This window comes from Schistocerca americana, chromosome 1 (assembly GCF_021461395.2).
Source record: "Schistocerca americana isolate TAMUIC-IGC-003095 chromosome 1, iqSchAmer2.1, whole genome shotgun sequence".
Taxonomy (NCBI): Eukaryota; Metazoa; Arthropoda; class Insecta; order Orthoptera; family Acrididae; genus Schistocerca; species Schistocerca americana.
The window spans coordinates 119,004,869-119,028,948 of NC_060119.1; the positions used below are offsets into that span (position 1 = coordinate 119,004,869).

Sequence of the window (24,080 nt, forward strand, 5' to 3'; positions counted from 1 at the left end):
CGGAAATGAGAAGGAACACCATAGAAGGACATCACCCTAGTTAGCACTCCCAGCCAGAAAAGTGGGGCCAGTGACAGTGGACCCTATGAAGAAGAGAGGCCCATACACTTTTCACTGCCCAAAGCATATTCACTTCCAGCGAATCCTCTCAGACTCCATAGGGACACAAGTTTTCTATATCACAGATGCCAACATTATGGTGATTGACCTCCACATTCAGAAATGACATTGCTCTTGATATGTTTGCAATCCACTCTATTGTAACAGTTTGTGGACTTCCATGCAGAAATTTGTGCATTTTGGCACTAACAAGGGGATCATTAGAAGTGTAAATAACAGATTTTGATGGGTCTCGGATATGTTTTAGAGGGACATGCCCTGAGTATGAGGCTACTCGCTTTTTTAGCGATGGGCCTTGGTTTTTGAGAAAACTAATGTTTTACAGCACCAAGTGCATTTCATAAAAGCTACTGTCTTGCAGGCACATCTAGTTTTTAAGAGCAATACTGGAAAACATTGTTCATTTACATTCAAAAAAGTTTCTCTTTCATCCGTTAACTTTGATGCGAACCATGCATATTTGATCATATTCAAAAAAGCAGGTGCCCTGAACTGATGCAAAATTAATGATTGTAGTTTTATGGAATTGTCCCTGGACATGATTGCTCTGTTGGTCTTCAACAAATTGGGAGCATTCTGAATTTTCTTCATGAAAATTTTAACCTGTCAGCAAAAATATACATCACAAGGCTGGCAAAGTGGAGTACACTTTGGCGGGATAACTTTTATGATGCAGGCAGACGCTTTTGTCTCATCCACAAAGATGTGATCATATATGGTCAGATCAGTCTGCCCTCCCCAAGTATCAATAATATATAGAAATTTTTCCTGCCCCACATATGGGAGAACCACAGATTTTAAAAAAGTCTTCATACACCACTTTCGTGAACTTCCCTGATTTCATGCGGGACACGATTACATTTTTAAATTTGAGAGTTAATTCATCCACTGTCTTCTGAACATTAGGGCAAAATTTTCCCAATAGTTCCTGTATACATAAAAAGACATAAGGGATCACCTTTCCTGATGCAGTTAGAGTGTACTGTGCTGTGTACAAATGACCTATCTTGTTTAAATCTTTTCTCTGCATGAGAACGGTTCTCGCCTCTTTCTCCAAGAGGGATCTATTGTATATTGATTGATATTGACAGCCCGTTTCATTGGTGTTGATTATGTAGTTGAGGTTAAAATTACCAATAAGTATTTTTGTTTGTGTGTGGAATTCTTCCATAGCTACTATTGCTTTTTCCATCATTGTACATTCTTTGAAACAGATGAACTTCATAATCTTCCTTTGCCTGATTTTATGCTTTTGTTTAAATCATTCAACCCAAGCCACGCTGGCCACGAAATTAAAAGTATCCAGTAAAAGTGGAACAGCACCATTCATCACCCATTGCTGTAAAGTTCTTGTTGTCACCTGCTCACGGAAGAAATTATATTATTTTCACAAGCCAGTCTCTCTCTTATAATGTATTTGACATATATTTTGATATGATTCACCTGTTCCAAATTCTGTCTCACTTCGACGAACCATTCATACATCTCTTGATCGATAGTGTTCCATTTATCATGACGAGGTCCACCTCATTTCCCATCCTCTTTTTATTGATATAGCATTGATTTATGTTTTAATTGAGAGCTGCCATGGGACTGCAAATTCCTTAGGCCCATTTTGGATGAGTTACTGCAAGAGCAACTGCTCATTCTTTGTAGGATAGAGGCACATAATCTGCTGGTTCATGTGTGAATTCATCGACGATGAAATTGCCATCTCCCTCTACTCCAATATACTGCAAAGTAAGTTGCTTTATATTATGTAAATTCGTCTGCTAGAAAGAGAACATCCACACAAAAGTGAAAGTTACTGCCTCATACTCGTGCACCTCATCTTCTTCGTCGATGTTTATTAACTCATCGCCATTGATGATCCGTCTCCTGGCCAACAGGTCTTGTATTGTGATACATACCTCATTGCCAATTGCCATTGAATTAGCAGAGATCAAGCTGGGTGGTGTATTTGTTAGAAGATTTAAATCATGAGAAACTTTTTGGCGTATTTGATGGTGTTAGTGATTTCACGTCCCTATGGTTCATTCAACTCCTCTACCTCTGATGTATTTTCTTCTGACTGCACTTCTGTAGACACACTTGGGTCATCCATTTCACCATATTCTTCAAACACGCACGGCACTAACAATGCGTTGTGAGCAATGGATATTGACAAATGCAAACTAGTGGTTTAGGAGCTAGATCATCGCCATTTGTTTGATCACGGGAATACATATTCATAATACACAGAGGACTGTCCGTACGAACTCTGTGTGTTATGAAATTATATTGCTGTAGCCAAATAAAAGGCAGTGACCAAGCTGATACACTGTTACAATACACAGAGTTTGCACAGGATGTCCGTGTGGACAGTCTGCTTTCTGTTTGACCGAGCCCACAAAATTTAAACTTCTTAATAATTTCACACAATTTTGATGTTCTGTAAAATAAAATGGAAAAATGTTGGACTATTCTGATTTTAAAAAAAGCAAAAAACATGGAAAGTGCCCAAACACAGTACCTCAAGCGTGATAGCTGTAGACCTTAACCACTGTGCCACATTCACTTGGTTGGAACATGGCTAACATTAAGTGTATTACAGCGCACAGTGAACTTCAAAATCAATTTTTTTAAAAACCAAGGCCCATCACAAAAAATGTGAATAGCTTCGTACTCAGGGCATGTCCCTCTACAACATATCCGAGACCCATCAAAGTCCGGTATTTACACATCTGATGATCCCCTTGTAAGAAGACACTAATGTACTATGACTTGTCCACACGTTTCAGCTTTGAGTGAGCCATGATTTGTGTAGCTTAAAGGGTGGATCCCCTCTTTTTTTAGTAGGTAATGTTGCTCTTAATTTTTCAACTGGCTCACATTGTTAGTTTCTGTGTACTCCTTACATGTGCAAATGGCATCTTCTCCACTGTCTCCCTTAATGTCCCAGGTGACAAAGACTTTTTTATTGCAAAGACATAAGGAGTTTCAAAACTGTTGCACCAAATGATGTAAATTTTCTTTGAGGTGAGTATTTATAAAGTTAGTTTGAAATTGTTGCACTCTGCCACAGCAGTCTCTGTTCACAAAATTCCATTATTCAAAATGCTTTTCCTGACTGCAAAATCATCATTACATAAATAACAGCAACAGCACTTCTGGTGATGAGTACATCAACTATACACAAATTGAGGACAACAAACTTATGAAAATCGTCTATTATTGCATAACACTGTGGATCATGTATGCCTTTTCAGTAAAAACGAACTTATGGAGGTCGCTTGCCACAGGATTGTGTATACTATTTCAATGAAGAATAAACCAGGTTTGCAGTATTCATTTGAGTAAGCACACTGAAATTATTAATATGCCTGCTGATATGTCGACAGAAGTGCCGACACAGTGTGATTTGAGGGGACCGCAATGCACGCTATAAACACACGAAGGATGGCGTGAGGTCTGAAACGGGATACGTAATGAATGCTATAAAGAAAAGTACGTAGCTTTTGGAATACTTAACTTTAATCCATCCTTGTTGTATACATCGTTCTTGATGAGACATGCTTTATACGATAAGTGTCAATTGCTATGTAAGGCTAATGGCGCCTTGCTAGGTCGTAGCCATGGACTTAGCTGAAGGCTATTCTAACTATCTGCTCGGCAAAGGAGCGAGGCTTCGTCAGTGTAGTCGCTAGCAAAGTCGTCCGTACAACTGGGGCGAGTGCTAGTCCGTCTCTCGAGACCTGCCGTGTGGTGGCGCTCGGTCTGCGTCCAACATGTACTAACGGACCGCGGCCGATTTAAAGCTACCACCTAGCAAGTGTGGTGTCTGGCGGTGACACCACACCTGCAAGTCCATTTCAGAAATGTATATTTATCTCTGAGACCAGGGCATTATTTAATGTGTACTTCAAAGAGAAGGAAATGCATTCTTTCTTCTCATTATACTGCTGCTGCTGCTGCTTACACAACCACCACTACTATTACTACTACTACTACTATTACTGCTACTGCTACTACTGCTACTACATTGTATTACTATGTATGCTGATGAAACCTCTGGTGTTTGCTGGGCACGTAGTAATGATGGCCTAAATTCAGTGGTACAGAATTTTGTTGAAAAAGCCCAAACACATTTTGAAAAAGAAAACCTGAGGGGCAATATTAACAAAACTAATTTAATTTATTTTAAGACAAGTGGCTCAAATAAAAATACTGTTGTAAATGAGGACATTCAGGAAAATACCTGTTCAGAATGTAAATTTCTAGGGATATATATATAGATGACAGACTTTCGTGGAATCAGCAAATAGATCATGTCTGTGGTAAAATAACATCTAGTCTGTATTTACTAAGGAGATTAGTTCAATATCTAGATATTGAAGCAATAAAAATAGCGTATTTTGGGTTGGTGTATCCCCATCTATCTTATGGAATTGTATTGTGGGGTGGGTGTAGCCAATATACAGGGCTATTACAAATGATTGAAGCGATTTCATAAATTCACTGTAGCTCCATTCATTGACATATGGTCACGACACACTACAGATACGTAGAAAAACTCGTAAAGTTTTGTTCGGCTGAAGCCGCACTTCAGGTTTCTGCCGCCAAAGCGCAGTGAGACAAAATGGCGACAGGAGCCGAGAAAGCGTATGTCGTGCTTGAAATGCACTCACATCAGTCAGTCATAACAGTGCAACGACACTTCAGGACGAAGTTCAACAAAGATCCACCAACTACTAACTCCATTCGGCAATGGTATGCGCAGTTTAAAGCTTCTGGATGCCTCTGTAAGGGGAAATCAACGGGTCGGCCTGCAGTGAGCGAAGAAACGGTTGAACGTGTGCGGGCAAGTTTCACGCATAGCCCGCAGAAGTCGACGAATAAAGCAAGCAGGGAGCTAAACGTACCACAGCCGACGGTTTGGAAAATCTTACGGAAAAGACCAAAGCAGAAGCCTTACCGTTTACAATTGCTACAAGCCCTGACACCCAATGACAAAGTCAAACGTTTTGAATTTTCGGCGCGGTTGCAACAGCTCATGGAAGAGGATGCGTTCAGTGCAAAACTTGTTTTCAGTGATGAAGCAACATTTTTTCTTAATGGTGAAGTGAACAGACATAATGTGCGAATCTGGGCGGTAGAGAATCCTCACGCATTCATGCAGCAAATTCACAATTCACCAAAAGTTAACGTGTTTTGTGCAATCTCACGGTTTAAAGTTTACGGCCCCTTTTTCTTCTGCAAAAAAAACGTTACAGGACACGTGTATCTGGACATGCTGGAAAATTGGCTCATGCTACAACTGGAGACTGACAGTGCCGACTTCATCTTTCAACAGGATGGTACTCCACTGCACTTCCATCATGATGTTCGTCATTTCTTAAACAGGAGATTGGAAAACCGATGGATCGGTCGTGGTGGAGATCATGATCAGCAATTCATGTCATGGCCTCCATGCTCTCCCGACTTAACCCCATGCGATTTCTTTCTGTGGGGTTATGTGAAAGATTCAGTGTTTAAACCTCCTCTACCAAGAAATGTGCCAGAACTGCGAGCTCGCATCAACAATGCTTTCGAACTCATTGATGGGGACATGCTGCGTTGAGTGTGGGAGGAACTTGATTATCGGCTTGATGTCTGCTGAATCACTAAAGGGGCACATATCGAACATTTGTGAATGCCTAAAAAAACTTTTTGAGTTTTTGTATGTGTGTGCAAAGCATTGTGAAAATATCTCAAATAATAAAGTTATTGTAGAGCTGTGAAATCGCTTCAATCATTTGTAATAACCCTGTAATATAAGAAGGGTATTTGTATTGCAGAAAAGAGTAATAAGAACTCTGGCAAAAGTAAGACCCAGAACTTAATGCAAAAAAGTGGTTATTAATTTTAATATTATGATTATCTATGCAGTATATATTTTTCAGTCAATATTATTAGTGAAAAAAGACAAAAAAGTGACAAACAGGAATATGGAAATCCATGATTACGATACAAGACACAAATCAGACTTTCATTTGGTGAGCAAAAGATTGAATCTAACAACAAATACCCCATTCATTAAGGGAGCAATATTTTATCATTCTCTGCCAAACAACCTGAAACAGCTTTCTGGTAGAATTTTTAAAAATGTGTTAAAAAAATGGCTTATATTGAAGTGCCCATTCAGTATGGTGCTGACATGATTTGACCTCAGGAATGCTATGTTAAATATACTTAAATGATCTTTTACTTAATAACATGTAATCTATGTATATTGTGTATCAATAATCTAAATGTAATTAGGCCTACTGTAACATTGTCCATGCATGTTAAATACATGTTTTGAGCTGTAAGATAAATAAATAAATAAAAATAAATACTGCTACTGCTACTCACTATTCACTTTTCACTAATACTAAATTTCCTTTGAAAAAGAATTGTGCTGGATAAATTCAATTAAAAATAATAATTTTCATTGTAATTAACAGCAGCCTCATGAAATAGATTTAATAGTTTCAAATTTGAAGGGAAGCATACAATTTGTTGATGATTTTTATATATTTGGAACGTAGAAAGTATTGTGAGAGATACCATTACAGTTTTTCATTTTTTTTACCCAACAGATCGTGAACTGTTGTCTAAAGCTGTTTATGAGGAGTGGTATTTTCGCAAGTTAATGCAGGAGCGTGCAGCACGTGAGAGGGAGAGAATGAAACAAAAACAGCAACAAGAGGTGAGGATTTTGCATTGTTTGATAATGCCCAAGAAAAAATAATTTTCAAGGGAATTGTAGAATAGTTTTATAATTCTTTTTTTTAAAAAAGTTAAGTGTGGATCAATTAGCTATTCCATAGGGACCCCCGCAGACAGTTAGTTTCTAGTTCTGTTGAAGCCATTAACAATTAATAAATAATAAGAAATTTTAGTGCTTGTATTATATCACTTTCTTCTGGTACTGTAAAGTCATAATTAAGATTTAGTCTGCTTGACAGTATGTGGTGTACATTAGGAAAAATAATATTGATTTCCAGTGTTGTACAGCTTAGTTGGAATGTTTTTCAAATATAGTAATTATATCAAAAAGGAAAATTATCTCAAAAAACTTTAAAATTGAAATACAGAATTGCGGACAGTATTTACCTTCAGAAAAATGTAAGCACTGTTGATAGACACATACAAAAAAAGTAAATATACTGTCCTGTCAAGAAGTTTTTTCTAAAAAAAGAAAGGTCAGGCCTCTCAGGCCACAGGATGAGATGCACCCACCTGTTGTGAGGATGAAATAACAAAGGGAGACAAAGATGTAGAGGGGAGACTGTGGGAGAAGGGAGGGGGAGGGGGAGGCATCAGAGAGAGAGAAAGATGTCAAAATAGTACTATTTGTCGTAGCTGTTGTGTAGTAACAGGCACTCAGATGTCTTGAGTCATAGACAGCACATATTGGTACTAGCAAACATAATAATATAGAGCAGATCAGTGTGGGATAGCTCCAAAATTTTACTACATATGTTGGTATAATCGTATAATTAGTATAACAGAGGGAAACATTCCACGCGGGAAAAATATATTTGAAAACAAAGATGATGTGACTTACCATACGAAAGCGCTGGCAGGTCGATAGAAAAACAAACAGACACATACATACACACAAAATTTGAGCTTTCGCAACAAACTGTTGCCTCATCAGGAAAGAGGGAAGGAGAGGGAAAGACGAAAGGAAGTGGGTTTTAAGGGAGAGGGGAATGTTTCCCTCTATTATATTGATATCATTAATTTGAACCCAACAATTACGTTTGTTATTGTCACTGTTGCATTTCGAAATCTTTTCTGTCGTCTTATTTTCTCTTTCTGTTTTTGCCAGTAGTTTCACTTTGTGTTCACCTTCTCCTTTTTACTGTTATCTGCTGTACAATTTTATCCCACCTATATATACTCAATAATACCCGTCCTTTTTTCCCCCAAGGTAAGTCTTTCCGCTCCCGGGATTGGAATGACTCCTTACCCTCTCCCTTAAAACCCACTTCCTTTCGTCTTTCACTCTCCTTCCCTCTTTCCTGATGAGGCAATAGTTTGTTGTGAAAGCTCGAATTTTGTGTGTATGTATGTGTCTGTTTGTGTTTCTATCAACCTGCCAGCGCTTTCGTATGGTAAGTCACATCATCTTTGTTTTTAAATATATGTATAATTAGTATATATAAAAACAAAGATGAGGTGACTTACCGAACAAAAGCGCTGGCAGGTCGATAGACACACAAACAAACACAAACATACACACAAAATTCGAGCTTTCGCAACAAACTGTTGCCTCATCAGGAAAGAGGGAAGGAGAGGGGAAGACGAAAGGAAGTGGGTTTTAAGGGAGAGGGTAAGGAGTCATTCCAATCCCGGGAGCGGAAAGACTTACCTTAGGGGGAAAAAAGGACAGGTATACACTCGCACACACGCACATATCCATCCACACATACAGACACAAGCAGACATATTTCCCTCTATTATATTGATATCATTAATTTAGAATGTTTCCCTCTATTATATGTATAATTAGTATTTTCAACAAGTGCACTGTTATCATATTTATATTGTATAAATGAGGGAACATATTGAACATATTATGTACTAACAGTTACATAGCTTTTTTCTATCCCACTAGCTATATTTTGACAAAATATAATATAAGTGAACAATTCCACTATCACAGAAACCCATAAAATAAAGAAAGAATGTAAAGAAAGTGAAACTGTGAATTGTCTGTATTCCCAGAGGCATTATGCGGTCTAATACACTTAAACTAGGTATTCTGATCATAAAAGGTTGTGGCTTAGATTTCCTCTAGATAATAAAGCAAACACCAATCAGGAAAGAGTATTCCAATCCATCAATGAACAGAAGCTAAACAAAGTAATATCTAGATTACAATTAATAAAATGGATGAACTAATTGCACCTAATATGGAAGCTAATGAGTCAACCAAAGCATTGATAGATATGGTAACTGAAATCATTGAGGAAATATGCCCTAGACATTACCAGAAATATGCAGGCTAAACTCCCATTCCAAAGTTGTATACACCACAAACAGATATTGCAAGGCTACGATATACTGTGTTCAATTTGTTAGTGCTTTGTTGGAATAAAGTTGTGTTCAGTCTGTTGGTCATGTTGCACTTATACCTAATTACAACATGATTGGCGACGAGTGTGGTTCTGTTCTCCATACAACTTTCTACTCTAGTAGGACCTCCATTTATTCTCATGATGACTGATAGTGTTACAGAGGACTTTTTATGTTGGTGGTTGAACAGCAAGCATGAAATTGCAGCAGCAGTTGCAGGTGCTGAACAATCAGACTCAGGATTCTGTTTTGTGTAGTCAGCATGCTCCTTCATTTGTGTCATCTGCTGTTTTGTCCTCCATGGCCCCCATGGTTTACCTGCCCCCCTTTTCTACATACAATGAGTCCGTTGAGGAATGGGATGCATACAAAAAACATCTGCAACAACACTTCAAGCTTTTCGGATCACTGACACTATTTTATGTCATGCCTTGTTCCTTTTATAGATATCACCAAAAGTGTATCAAGTCCTATGGCAGTTCACACCTTTGCAGGATCTGCCTCCTTTAATGATTGACCAAATGTGTGAACTTCCTTCAAAATACTGCTATAAGCGCACCCATGTTATTGCATCCCAGCTTGAGTTTTACCACTGTAGGAAGCAACCACATCAGTCCTATAGAGCATTGGCAGTGGAACTCCATGAGTTAAGTAGTCTTTATCATTTTGCATCTGATGTGCTTAAAGAGACTTATGCTGATTAGATGGAGGGAGGTGCTATCATTCGTTTGGTTCGGGATGCAAGAGCATACCTTCCATACTTGTATGATTAAATGATGATGGCGTCCTCTTGGGTAAAATATTCCAGAGGTGAAATAGTTCCCCATTCAGATCTCCGGGCGGGGACTACTCAGGAGGACGTCGTTATCAGGGGAAAGAAAACTGGCGTTCTATGGATCGGAGCGTGGAATGTCAGATCCCTTAATCGGGCAGGTAGGTTAGAAAATTTAAAAAGGGAAATGGGGAGGTTTAAGTTAGATATATTGGGAATTAGTGAACTTCGGTGGCAGGAGGAACAAGACTTTTGGTCAGGTGGATACAGGGTTATAAATACAATATCAAATAGGGGTAATGCAGGAGTAGGTTTAGTAATGAATAAAAACATAGGAGTGCGGGTAAGCTACTATAAACAGCATAGTGAACGCATTGTGGCCAAGATAGACACGAAGCCCATGCCTACTACAGTAGTACAAGTTTATATGCCAACTAGCTCTGCAGATGATGAAGAAATTGATGAAATGTATGATGAGATAAAAGAAATTATTCAGGTAGTGAAGGGAGATGAAAATTTAATAGTCATGGGTGACTGGAATTCGACAGTAGGAAAAGGAAGAGCAGGCAACATAGTAGGTGAATATGGATTGGGGCTAAGAAATGAAAGAGGAAGCCGCCTGGTAGAATTTTGACCAGAGCATAACTTAATCATAGCTAACACTTGGTTCAAGAATCATGAAAGAAGGTTGTATACATGGAAGAACCCTCAAGATACTAGAAGGTTTCAGATAGATTATATAATGGTAAGACAGAGGTTTAGGAACCAGGTTTTAAATTGTAAGACATTTCCAGGGGCAGATGTGGATGCTGACCACGATCTATTGGTTATGAACTGTAGATTAAAACTGAAGAAACTGCAAAAAGGTGGGAATTTAAGGAGATGGGACCTGGATAAACTGACCAAACCAGAGGTTGTACAGAGTTTCAGGGAGAGCATAAGGAAACAATTGACAGGAATGGGGGAAAGAAATACAGTAGAAGAAGAATGGGTAGCTTTGAGGAATGAAATAGTGAAGGCAGCAGAGGATCAAGTAGGTAAAAAGACGAGGGCTAGTAGAAATCCCTGGGTAACAGAAGAGATACTGAATTTAGTTGATGAAAGGTAAAAATACAAAAATGCAGTAAGTGAAGCAAGCAAAAAGGAATACAAATGTCTCAAAAATGAGATAGACAGGAAGTGCAAAATGGCTAAACAGGGATGGCTAGAGGACAAATGTAAGGATGTAGAGGGATATCTCACTAGGGGTAAGATAGATACTGCCTACAGGAAAATTAAAGAGACCTTTCGAGAACAGAGAACCACTTGCATGAATATCAAGAGCTCAGATGGAAACCCAGTTCTAAGCAAAGAAGGGAAAGCAGAAAGGTGGAAGGAGTATATAGAGGGTCTATACAAGGGCGATGAACTTGGGGGCAATATTATGGAAATGGAAGAGGATGTAGATGAAGATGAAATGAGAGATACAATACTGCGTGAAGAGTTTGACTGAGCACTGAAAGACCTAAGTTGAAACAAGGCCCCGGGAGTAGACAACATTCCAGTAGAACTACTGATAGCCTTGGGAGAGCCAGTCCTGACAAAACTCTACCGTCTGGTGAGCAAGATGTATGAGACAGGCGAAATACCCTCAGACTTCGAGAAGAATATAATAATTCCAATTCCAAAGAAAGCAGGTAATGACAGATGTGAAAATTACCGAACTATCAGTTTAATAAGTCACAGCTGCAAAATACTAACGCGAATTCTTCACAGACAAATGGAAAAACTGGTAGAAACCGACCTCGGGGAAGATCAGTTTGGATTCCGTAGAAATGTTGGAACACGTGAGGCAATACTGACCCTACGATTTATCTTAGAAGAAAGATTAAGGAAAGGCAAACCTACATTTCTAGTATTTGTAGACTTAGAGAAAGCTTTTGACAATGTTAACTGGAATACTCTCTTTCAAATTCTGAAGGTGGCATGGGTAAAATACAGGGAGCGAAAAGGCTATTTACAATTTTTACAGAAAGCAGATGGCAGATATAAGAGTTGAGGGACATGAAAGGGAAGCAGTGGTTGGGTAGGGAGTGAGACACGGTTGTAGCCTATCCCCGATGCTGTTCAATCTGTATTTTGAGCAAGCAATAAAGGAAACAAAAGAAATGTTCAGAGTAGGTATTAAAATCCATGGAGAAGAAATAAAAACTTTGAGGGTTGCCGATGACATTGTAATTCTGTCAGAGACAGCAAATGACTTGGAAGAGCAGTTGAACAGAATGGACAGTGTCTTGAAATGAGGGTATAAGATGAACATCAACAAAAGCAAAACGAGGATAATGGAATGTAGTCGAATTAAGTCAGGTGATGCTGAGGGAATTAGATTAGGAAACAAGACATTTAAAATAGTAAAGGAGTTTTGCTATTTGGGGAGCAAAATAACTGATGATGGTCAAAGTAGAGAGGATATAAAATGTAGACTGGCAATGGCAAGGAAAGCATTTCTGAAGAAGAGAAATTTGTTAACATCGAGTATTGATTTAAGTGTCAGGAAGTCGTTTCTGAAAGTATTTGTATGGAGTGTAGCCATGTATGGAAGTGAAACATGGATGATAAATAGTTTAGACAAGAAGAGAATATAAGCTTTCGAAATGTGGTGCTACAGATGAATGCTGAAGATTAGATTGGTACATCACATAACTAATGAGGAGGTATTGAATAGAATTGGGGAGAAGATGAGTTTGTGGCACAACTTGACTAGAAGAAGGGATCGGTTGGTAGGACATGTTCTGAGGCATCAAGGGATCACCAATTTGGTACTGGAGGGCAGCATGGCGGGTAAAAATCGTAGAGGGAGACCAATAGATGAATACACTAAGCAGATTCAGAAGGATGTAGGCTGCAGTAGGTACTGGGAGATGAAGAAGCTTGCACAGGATAGAGTAGCATGGAGAGCTGCATCAAACCAGTCTCAGGTCTGAAGACCACAACAACAACAACCAACAACAACTGCTTTCCCTTCTTTCCTTAGAACTGGGTTTCAATCTGAGCTCTTGATATTCATGCAAGTGGTTCTCTTTTCTCCAAAGGTCTCTTTAATTTTCCTGTAGGCAGTATCTATCTTACCCCTAGTGAGATAACCCTCTACATCCTTACATTTGTCCTCTAGCCATCCCTGTTTAGCCATTTTGCACTTCCTGTCTATCTCATTTTTGAGACGTTTGTATTCCTTTTTGCTTGCTTCACTTACTGCATTTTTGTATTTTCTCCTTTCATCAATTAAATTCAGTATCTCTTCTGTTACCCAAGGATTTCTACTAGCCCTCGTCTTTTTACCTACTTGATCCTCTGCTGCCTTCACTATTTCATTCCTCAAAGCTACCCATTCTTCTTCTACTGTATTTCTTTCCCCCATTCCTGTCAATTGTTTTCTTATGCTCACCCTGAAACTCTGTACAACCTCTGGTTTGGTCAGTTTATCCAGGTCCCATCTCCTTGAATTCCCACCTTTTTGCAGTTTCTTCAGTTTTAATCTACAGTTCATAACCAATAGATTGTGGTCAGAGTCCACATCTGCCCCTGGAAGTGACGAGTGGGAATTCCAACTCTCTATATGGTCCCAGAAAATGGGGAGACAACTTATTAAGAACCTTACTGCGTGTATCGCTACCCCATCATTTTTGACAAAGACTATATCCCTGACTTGAATATTTCTTGGACAATGCCCCCTGTTGCATTATGCTGATTCCATGCTAATAGGTGCGCTGAATGTTAGCCTTGACCCTTCATCAGGCATTGCTGACAGACTCAGCAGTGAGGTTATTGGGCAACAGATTTATATCTACCACAGTTTGGCCAATGGAAAATCAAGGGGATAAGATAACATAAGCGAAGTGGGAGTAGCCTGACAGGTTTCACGTCTAGTGTTAGTAAGGGCGAAATTTAACCAGGGCAACATACAGTCCCAACTAGTTTGATCCTCAGAGTAGAAGGCAATAAGTGAGGATTCAAATTACGATTGACTCATTCTACAATTGGTGGCTGGGGATAACAGGGCATAGTGATGACATGTTTAACCCCGGAGCAGAAACAAACGTTACTAAACTCCATAGAAGTAAAAGTAGCAGCATTATCACTAACCAGAACTCCGAAGGGACCAAACCAAGTAAAAATTCTACTCAGGTGGCTAACACTCTGTGTAGCTATAATGCCCCTACTAAGAAACAACCAGCTAAATCTGGTAAACCCTTCAACGATGACAGAACTATATCGATACCCACCTTGGGTATGGCACAGAGGACCGATGTATCTAATAAAAAGGCTTTCCAATGGCGTCTCAACTTGAGTAGATTGAAGTAGTCCCCATCACACACACGACTGTAGTCTCAGGGAACTGAAACCACCAGTTGCCTGAGACTGCAGTCGTGTGTGTGAGTTGCGTTTGTGTGAGTTTGTGGTGCCTATGTAGGAATTACAATTATGAGCAACTTAAGTTGGAAAGACCACAGAGATAATATCATGGGGAAGGCAAAACAAAGACTGCGCTTTGTTGGCAGAACACTTAGAAGATGTGATAAACCCACTAAAGAGATGGCCTACATTACACTTGTCCGTCCTCTGCTGGAATATTGCTGCTCAGTATGGGATCCTTACCAGGTACTATTGACAGAGGACATTGAAAAAGTGCGAAGAAGGGCAGCTCGTTTCGTGTTATTGTACAATAGGGGTGAGAGTGTCACTGATATGATACGCGAGTTGGGATGGCAGTCACTGAAACAAAGGTGGTTTTCTTGGCGGCGAGATCTATTTACAAAATTTCAATCGCCAACTTTCTCTTCCAAATGCATAAATATTTTGTTGACACTCACCTATGTAGGGAGAAATAATCGTCATAATAAAATAAGAGAAATCAGAGCTTGAATGGAAAGATTTAGGTGCTCCTTTTTCCCACATGCCACTCAAGAGTGGAATGGTATAGTAGTATGAAAATGGTTCGATGAACCCTCTGCCAGGCACTTAAGTGTGAATTGCAGTGTAACCATGTAGATGTAGATGTAGATGTAGATGTAGATGTACACCCATCAGGATTCCATTTGGTCATCTGACAGTCCTGACAAAGCAACCATCCTCCAAATATCTTGATTAAATGTACAAAAGAAAATCCAGAATGGAATGTAACAGTATTATGAGAATGAAAGTTGCCATTCACCATATAGCAGAGATGCTGAGTTACAGATAGGCACAACAAAAGACTATCACAATCATAGCTTTCAGCAATTAAGGCCTTCGTCAACAACAGACACACATATAAGTGCGCGCGCGCGTGCGCGCGCGCGCGCACACACACACACACACACACACACACACACACACACACGAAAAAAAACACACACATACACATGACTGTAGTCTCAGACAACTGAAACCACCAGTTGCCTGAGACGTGCAGTCGTGTGTGTGAGTTGCATTTGTGTGAGTTTGTGGTGCCTACCTGCAACTCAGCATGTCCGCTATATGGTGAGTAGGGAGTTTCCCTCTCATAATATTGATACAATGTAAATAGGGTAAGGGACTTCTGGATTTTATAGATAGTTTTATGAAGTCCTAGGTGGCCTCCTGCCACTGAACGACAAGGGTACTTAAATACTGCCAGGGTCAACATGGCTGGAAGGCAGATTTCCACCTCCTGCCCCTGATCTGCATTACAACACAACATTTTTCTCCTCAACTCATACCCTGGGACTGACCTGGCCAGACTCTTACTGCCCCCTCATACACTCCAGCTTGGGGTCCTCCTCTTGATGCCCAACCAAATCACAAAATAGTGCGGGAATATCGGTAAGAATGAAATTAACCTACTGCTCCACCAGCTCGGCAATATCTAGAGAGCACTCTTCTTCTTCTTTCACCCCAAACATGTGACTCAGAGCATTGGCTGTTTTCACACTCTTTTACATGGGGCATGTTGAACCAAAAGGAGCAGACCCTGACTGCCCATCATGCAATGCATCCAGTTTTACGAGGATCGGCCAGAACCCAACTGAGGGCATAAACTCTCAGTGTTCCAAATATTATTTGAATCTCTCAAGGGCAGAAACAACAGCAAGTGCCTCCAGTTTGTAAGTAGAATATTTTCTCTCTGATGCCAATAAACTTCGGGAAATGTAGACCAACAGCCTTTGCTCATCTTCTTGCTCCTGAAGAAGAATGGCAGCCACTCTAGAGTTGGTGGTGTCTGTCTGAAAGATGAAGGGCAAGTTAAAACCAGGTACAGTCAAAATGTGAGCTTTACTTAAGGCAACCATAAAAAAGAGACAAAGGCAGCTTGCTGACCGCCTGTCCGCACAAAGGGCTTCCCTTTCTTGCACAAAAGATTCAGAGGAGCTGCTACTTTGGCAAATTTGGATACAAATGTCCAGAAATAGTTGGTCATCCCATTGAAATGCGCCACTCCTTTCTTATTTTTGGAGGATTAAAGCTATAAATGGCCCCTGTTCTCAGCTGATCTATTGTAACACTGTCTGCCAAAACCAAATGTCCAAGAAAGGAAATCTCCCTTCAAGCTGGAGTGACCTTTGTCACCTTCGCTCTGAAGTCAGCTCCCTTCAACTGTTCCAAAATCAAACAAAACTGCTGAATATGATGACTAAACTGCTGAATATGATGATCAAAGTAGGAACTGTAAATAGGAACTATAAATAACAAGATTGTCCAATTAATTGTGGACATATTTGAATTTAAGATCTCCTAGTATTGAATCAAGTAACCTTGATAGGATTGCTGCTCTGGTGGACAACCTGAATGGAACCTGATTAAATTATACAGGTTCCAACCTGTGCAAAAGGTGGTGGCCAGCTTCGATTACTCAGATAAGGGAATTTCGTAATATGCCTGGTTAATGTCAATTACCAAAACATAATGGGCCCCCAAAAATCACAAGAAATGCCCCTGCAAATTGGGAAGGAGTGCAGACTCCAATGTCACCTTGTGGTTAAGAACTTGATAATCAACAACCTCCCTAAAATTCCCTCCATTATTCTTTGGAATCAGGAATATTGGTGAGGCATATGGCAAGGTGGACAGCTGTATAATGCCTTCTGTGAGCACTTTATTCACCAACTCCAGTAATATTTTCATTGTAAGAGGCAACAACTGATAAACAACTGCCTAACCAGAATGTGATAGACAACAAAATCTTATACTCTATACAACTGGTAACACCCAGTTTGTCAGTTAGAACCTCAGAGAAGTTACGCAATACCATAAGGAGAGCATGAGCCTGTTCAGGTCCCAAATGCCCCTTCCTTGATCACACTACTATCGTTGCTACACAACACCACTTGGCTAGATGATGACACAAAGGAAACTCCGCCTCTGGATGGAAACCAAAGTAGAACCTATTAAGTGCATAACTCAACACAAGACCCATCTTACTCACAAAATCACAACCTATTAAAAGATCAGTATTCAAACCCTTTGTGGCCAAAATCCTTATGGGACAGGAAAACCCATCAACATGACAAAAGACCTGTACACATCCCAAAACAGGAAAGGCATTACCATTAACAGCTCTGCAAGAAACCTCACTAAATGCAACCTGGAAACTTACAACTGTGGAGATACCTAATGTATCACTGCTGGCTCATCAAGGAAACATTACTACCCAAATCGAGCAATGCACACAAGGGCTCACTGTTAATATAAGTACATGAAAAGGGAATAGGATTAGTAGTTACAACTTTGAATGCCTTAGAGTGAGCAGATACAACAGAGGAAAACCCCCTGTTGTCTGCTCCTGTGGCATCAACTGTGTGGAGCATGTTTAACATCAGCCCGGGCACTGTCAGGCAGGATGGTCAGGCTGGTCACAATTTTCTCTAATAGTGTGATTTTTACTAAAAGAGGATGGGAATTCACGTGTGTTAAAACCAATGCCCTGGTGTATCCTCTACTCTGATTTGCTAGTGTAACTCCTTCCACAAGCACGACAAGATCATCCAAATTGTGGTAAGTCCTTGGGCGCTCTGCAAGCAAGACTCTAGACCGATCTTCTGACTTAATGCCTTGCAGGATAGTGGCAAAAATTTCCAGCTGAAGGAGTCACAAATCAAAGGCTACAGCAGCGGTACGCACCTCCCGGACATACTTAGCCAAACCCTCGTTAGTATCCTGAACACTATAGAAATGTCCATTAACAAGGTCACTTTTAACTCTGGCTGATAGATGCTCTCTTAGTACGCATGCACAGAACTCCTTGATGGACCCCCTGTTGCAAGGACCTCCCCAATTAGCCCCACCAAGGACCCTTAACATAATGGGTATAGCAACCAGAAAACAGTTTCCCATGACAGCTGGAAAACACTGACTTGCTCTTCTAACTTAACAATAAACCACAAAAACTCAACTTGTTCCTCCTGAGTATTGATGCTAAGCTGCTCTACCCCATGTAATACATGCACAAAAGGATTAGATAACTTAGCAAAGGGCACTTATGCATCCTCCACCTCCTGAGTTCCAGGTCCTGGAAGAACTAACTCCCTTTCGACAACCTCAGAATCTACCTCCCTACCAACCCAATGTCCTCCACACTCTATGTTACTCAAACCAATTTGTATGCTAAGTATTGTAAGTTGCTTGATAATGGGTTGAAATTTGGAGTCAGTAGCAATACAACTAGGTCCTCTATGCACCACAGCCAGTGCAAAATTTGAGTGTGCATATGATAAATCTGATGACATGAAGGAACACTGTCTTTTAAAAGGTTCAAATTTTCCTCAAGTTCACATAGGGAAGTGGTGCACTGCTGCATGGCAACACTTACTTGCCCAACCAGCTCCGCTGTTACCTGTGTACTGGAATACCAGCCCCACATCTTCCAAAAGGTTTCGGATCATAGATTCATACTAAAGCTGTTCCTTTCTCAAACACTCCACTGTAATTATAGCTCAAGGCTCCATTTGGAAGGCAATGGATTTGCAATACCAAAATCCAAGAAAGCACCAATCTCACCTAGTTACAACAATCAGTTATGAAAAGAGAACTTGTATGAATGATGTCTAATACCATAAAAATCTCCAACACATAAAGACAACCGCACTTTGCTACCAAAATGGTACACAGCTACTGTAAAGGGTTGTCTAGGAGGGGGAGGACTAGGCCTAAGTAAGGGTTGAACGTGGTCCATGACTCAACTATTTACTGAATAACATATTCTTAAAAGATCAATCAAACCAATTAAAAAATTACTTGTAAGCTTTCAACAGTTAATTAATTGAGCATGTTAAGGACAAAAACAACAACAAGTCTCCAAAATGATTAAATTTCATAAATGTGCACATCCCCAAACATGTGCTGCAGTGTTTACTTTGCATTCAAGTAAGTCTTTACTATGCTGTCACACTGACCCACACTGTACTGTTGAAAACGTGGGAAATAAAAAATATTGTATATGGTTATCAAAATATCTGTGTTTGAAGACAACAAATGAGCTTTGCACTTAACTGTCACAATTATGAAAGCAAATATTTTCAACAATTCATGTCACAGGGGCAAAGAAATTTGTCTCAGACGCTTGAGAACTAATCACTAACACTAAGTTTCAATTCCCATAATTAGATATCATGTAATTATTAGGACATAGACATTTTTTTAGTACAAGTTTATGTGACAGAAGAAGGATGCAAAAATTTAATACAGTATCTATGCTTAAAAATGACAGCTACTGTGAAAGACAATAGAAATGAACATTTTGTGAACCTCACACTGTGCCAAAATTCAATTAACAGATATAACGTGCTTCACCATAGTTCTAAGACGCTATGCTTCCCTCTTAACAAAGGCACCGCAGCCACAAACTTCCACAGTAGGAATAGCTTTGATTGCCTCATGTCCTCCAGAGCTGCCAGGATGCAGGATGTAAGCTAATTCTTGGACACACAGCCCTAAGCACAACACTGAAGATCAGTCATCTGAAAGAGAAATCACATGGCTCAAATCCTAACATGCCATGCCTGAAGAGGCCTTCCTGCTCCATCACCTACCACTGTCCAACTGACTCCTCACACTGCCACTTCCTTACATCAAAATAACAAACCCACGGCTAGAGGCAAAGATGGCATGTGGAAGACATATGGTGACCCATCATCATAGTATGGCTCAGCAAATATGTAGAATGTTTTTAGATTTGATGCTTTTAAGATGTTTGGTTTTACCATTTCAGATGAAATGAATTTAATGTCAAAACAAGTGCCATATACACAGCTAAATGAATTATGTTCTGAGTTTTCCTCTTTGTTCTCTCCTGGATTGGAGTGTGCCAACAATTTTCAAGTGCACAGTACCATGAAACCTTCTGCTTGCTCTCATTTTTATGGGCCTTTTCTGTTCCAGTGGTACTCAGGAAATAAGTCAGAGGTGAATTAGATCTCACAGAATCTGGTGTTGTTTGGCCAATTTCATTAAGTTAACAGTATACCCCCTTAGTTATAGCAAAGAAACTGTCAGGTTGGTTACGCCTCTACAGTGATTTTAAAGTTTCTGTGAGCACACAATCTCTAGTGGATGCGTACCTGATACCACGTCCAAATGAATTCTTTGCAAAGTAATCAGGTGGTCAATATTTCTCAAAAATTGACTTGCCGGATGCCTATTTACAACTCACTTTAGATACAGAGTAACAACAAACGTTAGTTGTCAATACCCATTTTGGACTGTATCAATATTTTTGGTTGCCTTTTGGAGTCTCCGGTGCTCCTGCTATTTTTCAAAGTTTTTTTAGAACAACTTTCAGTGTGTGTGCTGGGTTGTGGAAACTATTTTGATGACTGTCATTTCTGGGGCCTCCATTGAGGAACATTTACAAAATCTCCATACTCTTTTTTTTTCTGTCCTTCAAGTGGCCAAGTTGAACTATAATTTAGAAAAATATCATATTTTTTTCAACCTTCTATCATTTATCTTGGGTTTAAAGTTTCTTGTGAGGGTTTCAAACCCCTGCATCAATATGTTTCTGCTGTTGTGTCACTCTCACACCCTATGTCAGTCAAAGAACTTCAGGGTTTTTTAGGCAAAGCCACCTACTATCATAAATGCAGTGATGTGTGCACATACTTTCGAAAGTTCACACGTGCAGCAGTGCTATGTCATCTGCAGAAGGCACCTCAGATGCAGTGTGTGTGTGTGTGTGTGTGTGTGTGTAGAGAGAGAGAGAGAGAGAGAGAGAGAGAGAGAGAGAGAGAGAGAGAGAGAGAGAGATCACTGTCAGAGCTCACCATCTCACCATGGGTCCCAGTCCATTTAAGGCTACCTGAACAACAAACTTCCACATCACTGAATAGGGAATGGTGGTGAAGATGATGTGGCTCTGTCCCCAAGCCCCCCCCCCCCCCCCCCCCCCCATGTCACTCCCATACCTTGTGAATTTTTTATTTGGTGGTACATTAAGGACCATGTTTACGTATCCCCACTGCCAAGAACACTGGAATAGCTCAGAGAATGTATTAATGCTGCCGTGATGACCATTGACAGGATATTGCTCCATAAGGTATAGAATGAACTTGACTATCACTTGGACATGTGTTGTGTGGTCAAGAGGGCACTCATAGCATATTTGTAGACTGAAAAATGCAAACCTGGAGAGTTTACAGTCCTATTCATGTATCAGTTATATTTTTACATGTAATACTTCGGAAAATATAGAGTTTTGAAATTGAATGAATCATTTCCAGTAGCCCTGTATGTTGGTGCTGTCATAGTGTGATTGGTCGCATTACACTGAAGCAGATAATAACAAATACAAGAACATGAAAAAGCACTACAGATCTGAAAACAAAGCACAAAGGCCAATGTTTTACACTCTTTAAATATAAAGCAACCATCATTGAAACAGAAATAAATCGTCAAAAGAAAGAGTACAGTATTCCAACATGTCCTGACACATTAAATACATTATTTGACTATCCTATCTCAGAAAACAACATTGAAGATGTGGGCAAGGGAGAAGCACTACTGCTAACATTACACAGTAAAGCAACTGCTAGTCTCAGGTTGGGTCACGTAACTTGTAGACAAGTCAGTGAGGCAATAGCCAAACTCAGGCTGAAGAGCATTATGGTCTTCCTAATTATGTTACTAAACACATAAAAAATAGATAATAATGCCTTTGAACAAAAATAATAAAGAAAATATTAAATGAAGGTGTCAACCCAGAATGCTAAAAACATCCATAATCAAGTCTTTGTGTAATACACATTAGACAGGATCAACTGACAATTACAGACCCATTTCAACTGTCCCAATAATTTTTAAAATAACAGAGTACTGTGCATCAGCAGAAGAACCAATATTTTGAATATAATAACCTACTCTGTTGTGCATAGTACGGTTTTAAATCTATCCTGTTGGTGGTGAAGGCAGTTGACAGCATTATAACAAAAGTATATGACTGTGTTGAGAGTAAGTCTGTAACCTATGTGACACTGCTAGATTTAAGGAAAGCCTCTGATGAAGTGTCCCATAACATCCTAATGAGAAAGCTACAGTACAACAGAAGAGGGAAGAACGCTCTCCTCCTGCTGCATTCATACCTAACTAATAAGAAAGTATTAGTGTGTGAAAACAACAAAAAATCATATTCTTTCATTCTTGGACACATTCTGTTTATTATATACATAAATGACATACCCTTCAAATACCATTTGAGACAATACTGTATGCAGATGACTTCACATTAATTGCTCAGAATACAATAGAATGTAATGATGGTAATAGATATGTATACCTTCTTGTTTCAGGCCAGTGCACAAAATTCAAATGCACCCAATTAGGAAACTAAACCAATGAAACTTCTTGGCTTCCATATTGACCAAAGTCTTAGCTGGAATATACAAACAGATAAATTTTGCACCAAACTGTCAAGTGTGACTTATCTGTTGAATAAACTGAAAGTCCATTTTAGTGAAACTCTCTTACTGTATGCTTACTTTGCTTTCTTCACTTCACATTCAACATGTGGAATTCTGCTATGGGGAAACTCACCAAGATCAAAGACTGCATTTAAATGGAAAAAAAGGCTATCCAATGTGTTGTGGGATTAATACCATGAGAATCATGTAGACACATTTCAAGGGGATGAATAATATGACTGTCCTTATCACGTTGCCTGGTATATGCTAATGGAAGCCTTGATTACTTAAACCTTAGGATGCTAACACACTACCATAACACTAGAAATTAACACACAGTGGACAAGCTACACATAATAGTTGTCTTGGAATTTTGATTCCCCAGTACCTATAAAAAATTATAAAAATGTAAATATAAAAAGTCGCAGCTGCAATGCCTCCTCTACGTGGTGAGAAGCAGCCTATTCATTTCATATTGCTGTTATTCCATACTAGCATTTACATTGTTTAAATGTTAATTTGTTATAAGGTTATTTATGTGACATGTTGATTCATTACAGCAGAGGCCTATTGTACTAGATTTACAAACAAAGGTCAGATTGTATATAATGTGCATTACTGAATTAATAAATAAATGCCTTCTTATAACATAATTATGAATTAGTTAGGCACAGAGCTCTGTTGTAACTATGTATGTATATAAACTTTACATGATGAGACCAATTGCATGTAAACATGTTTAAAGTATAATAAATATTCTATTTTGTTCTATTCTGAACAGTTAAGCTGATGTAGAACAACAAGAAAAAAGGATCTTCATTCTATTGAAAATAAACAAAAAAACTGTTGTGTATTAATGGAAGAGATAGATCTAGCTGTATATAATCTAATAAAATACTATTGTAGAGCTAGTAAAAGAAAATAGGAAGTGACTACATATACAAAAACCATTATTAAGACCTAGGTCTTAAAAGTTAATGACCATTGTGTTTAAAAGACCTTTGACCACTGTGCTACGGCAGTTGATAACCAGCAGGAAGTATCTTAAGTTTCCTAAAAAAAAAAGTTAGGGGGTGATTAATAATGATGTACAGGTTAATCTGGAGACTCTTCATAGTGGAGGCTTTCACACTGATCTGATAGTTCTGATCAAGAACACTGTAGTTGATTTCCAGGTTTTGAATATTTCCTACTGTGACATTCCCAATGAGGAGTGA

General features: G+C 39.2%; 1 protein-coding gene across 3 annotated transcripts in view; it reads left to right on the top strand.

Annotated features, from left to right (window-relative positions):
* The window catches only part of LOC124620577 (protein maph-9-like), a 153,171-nt gene that overhangs the window by 57,518 nt on the left and 71,573 nt on the right, over positions 1-24,080 (top strand). For all 3 annotated transcript variants that reach the window (XR_006980195.1, XM_047147080.1, XM_047147079.1), the window contains exon 4: positions 6,720-6,829. Coding sequence is in view for 2 of the 3 variants with exons in the window: in XM_047147080.1 (XP_047003036.1) it covers positions 6,720-6,829 (110 nt within the window). In the remaining variant the exon portion in view is untranslated. The remainder of the gene's footprint in view (positions 1-6,719; positions 6,830-24,080) is intronic.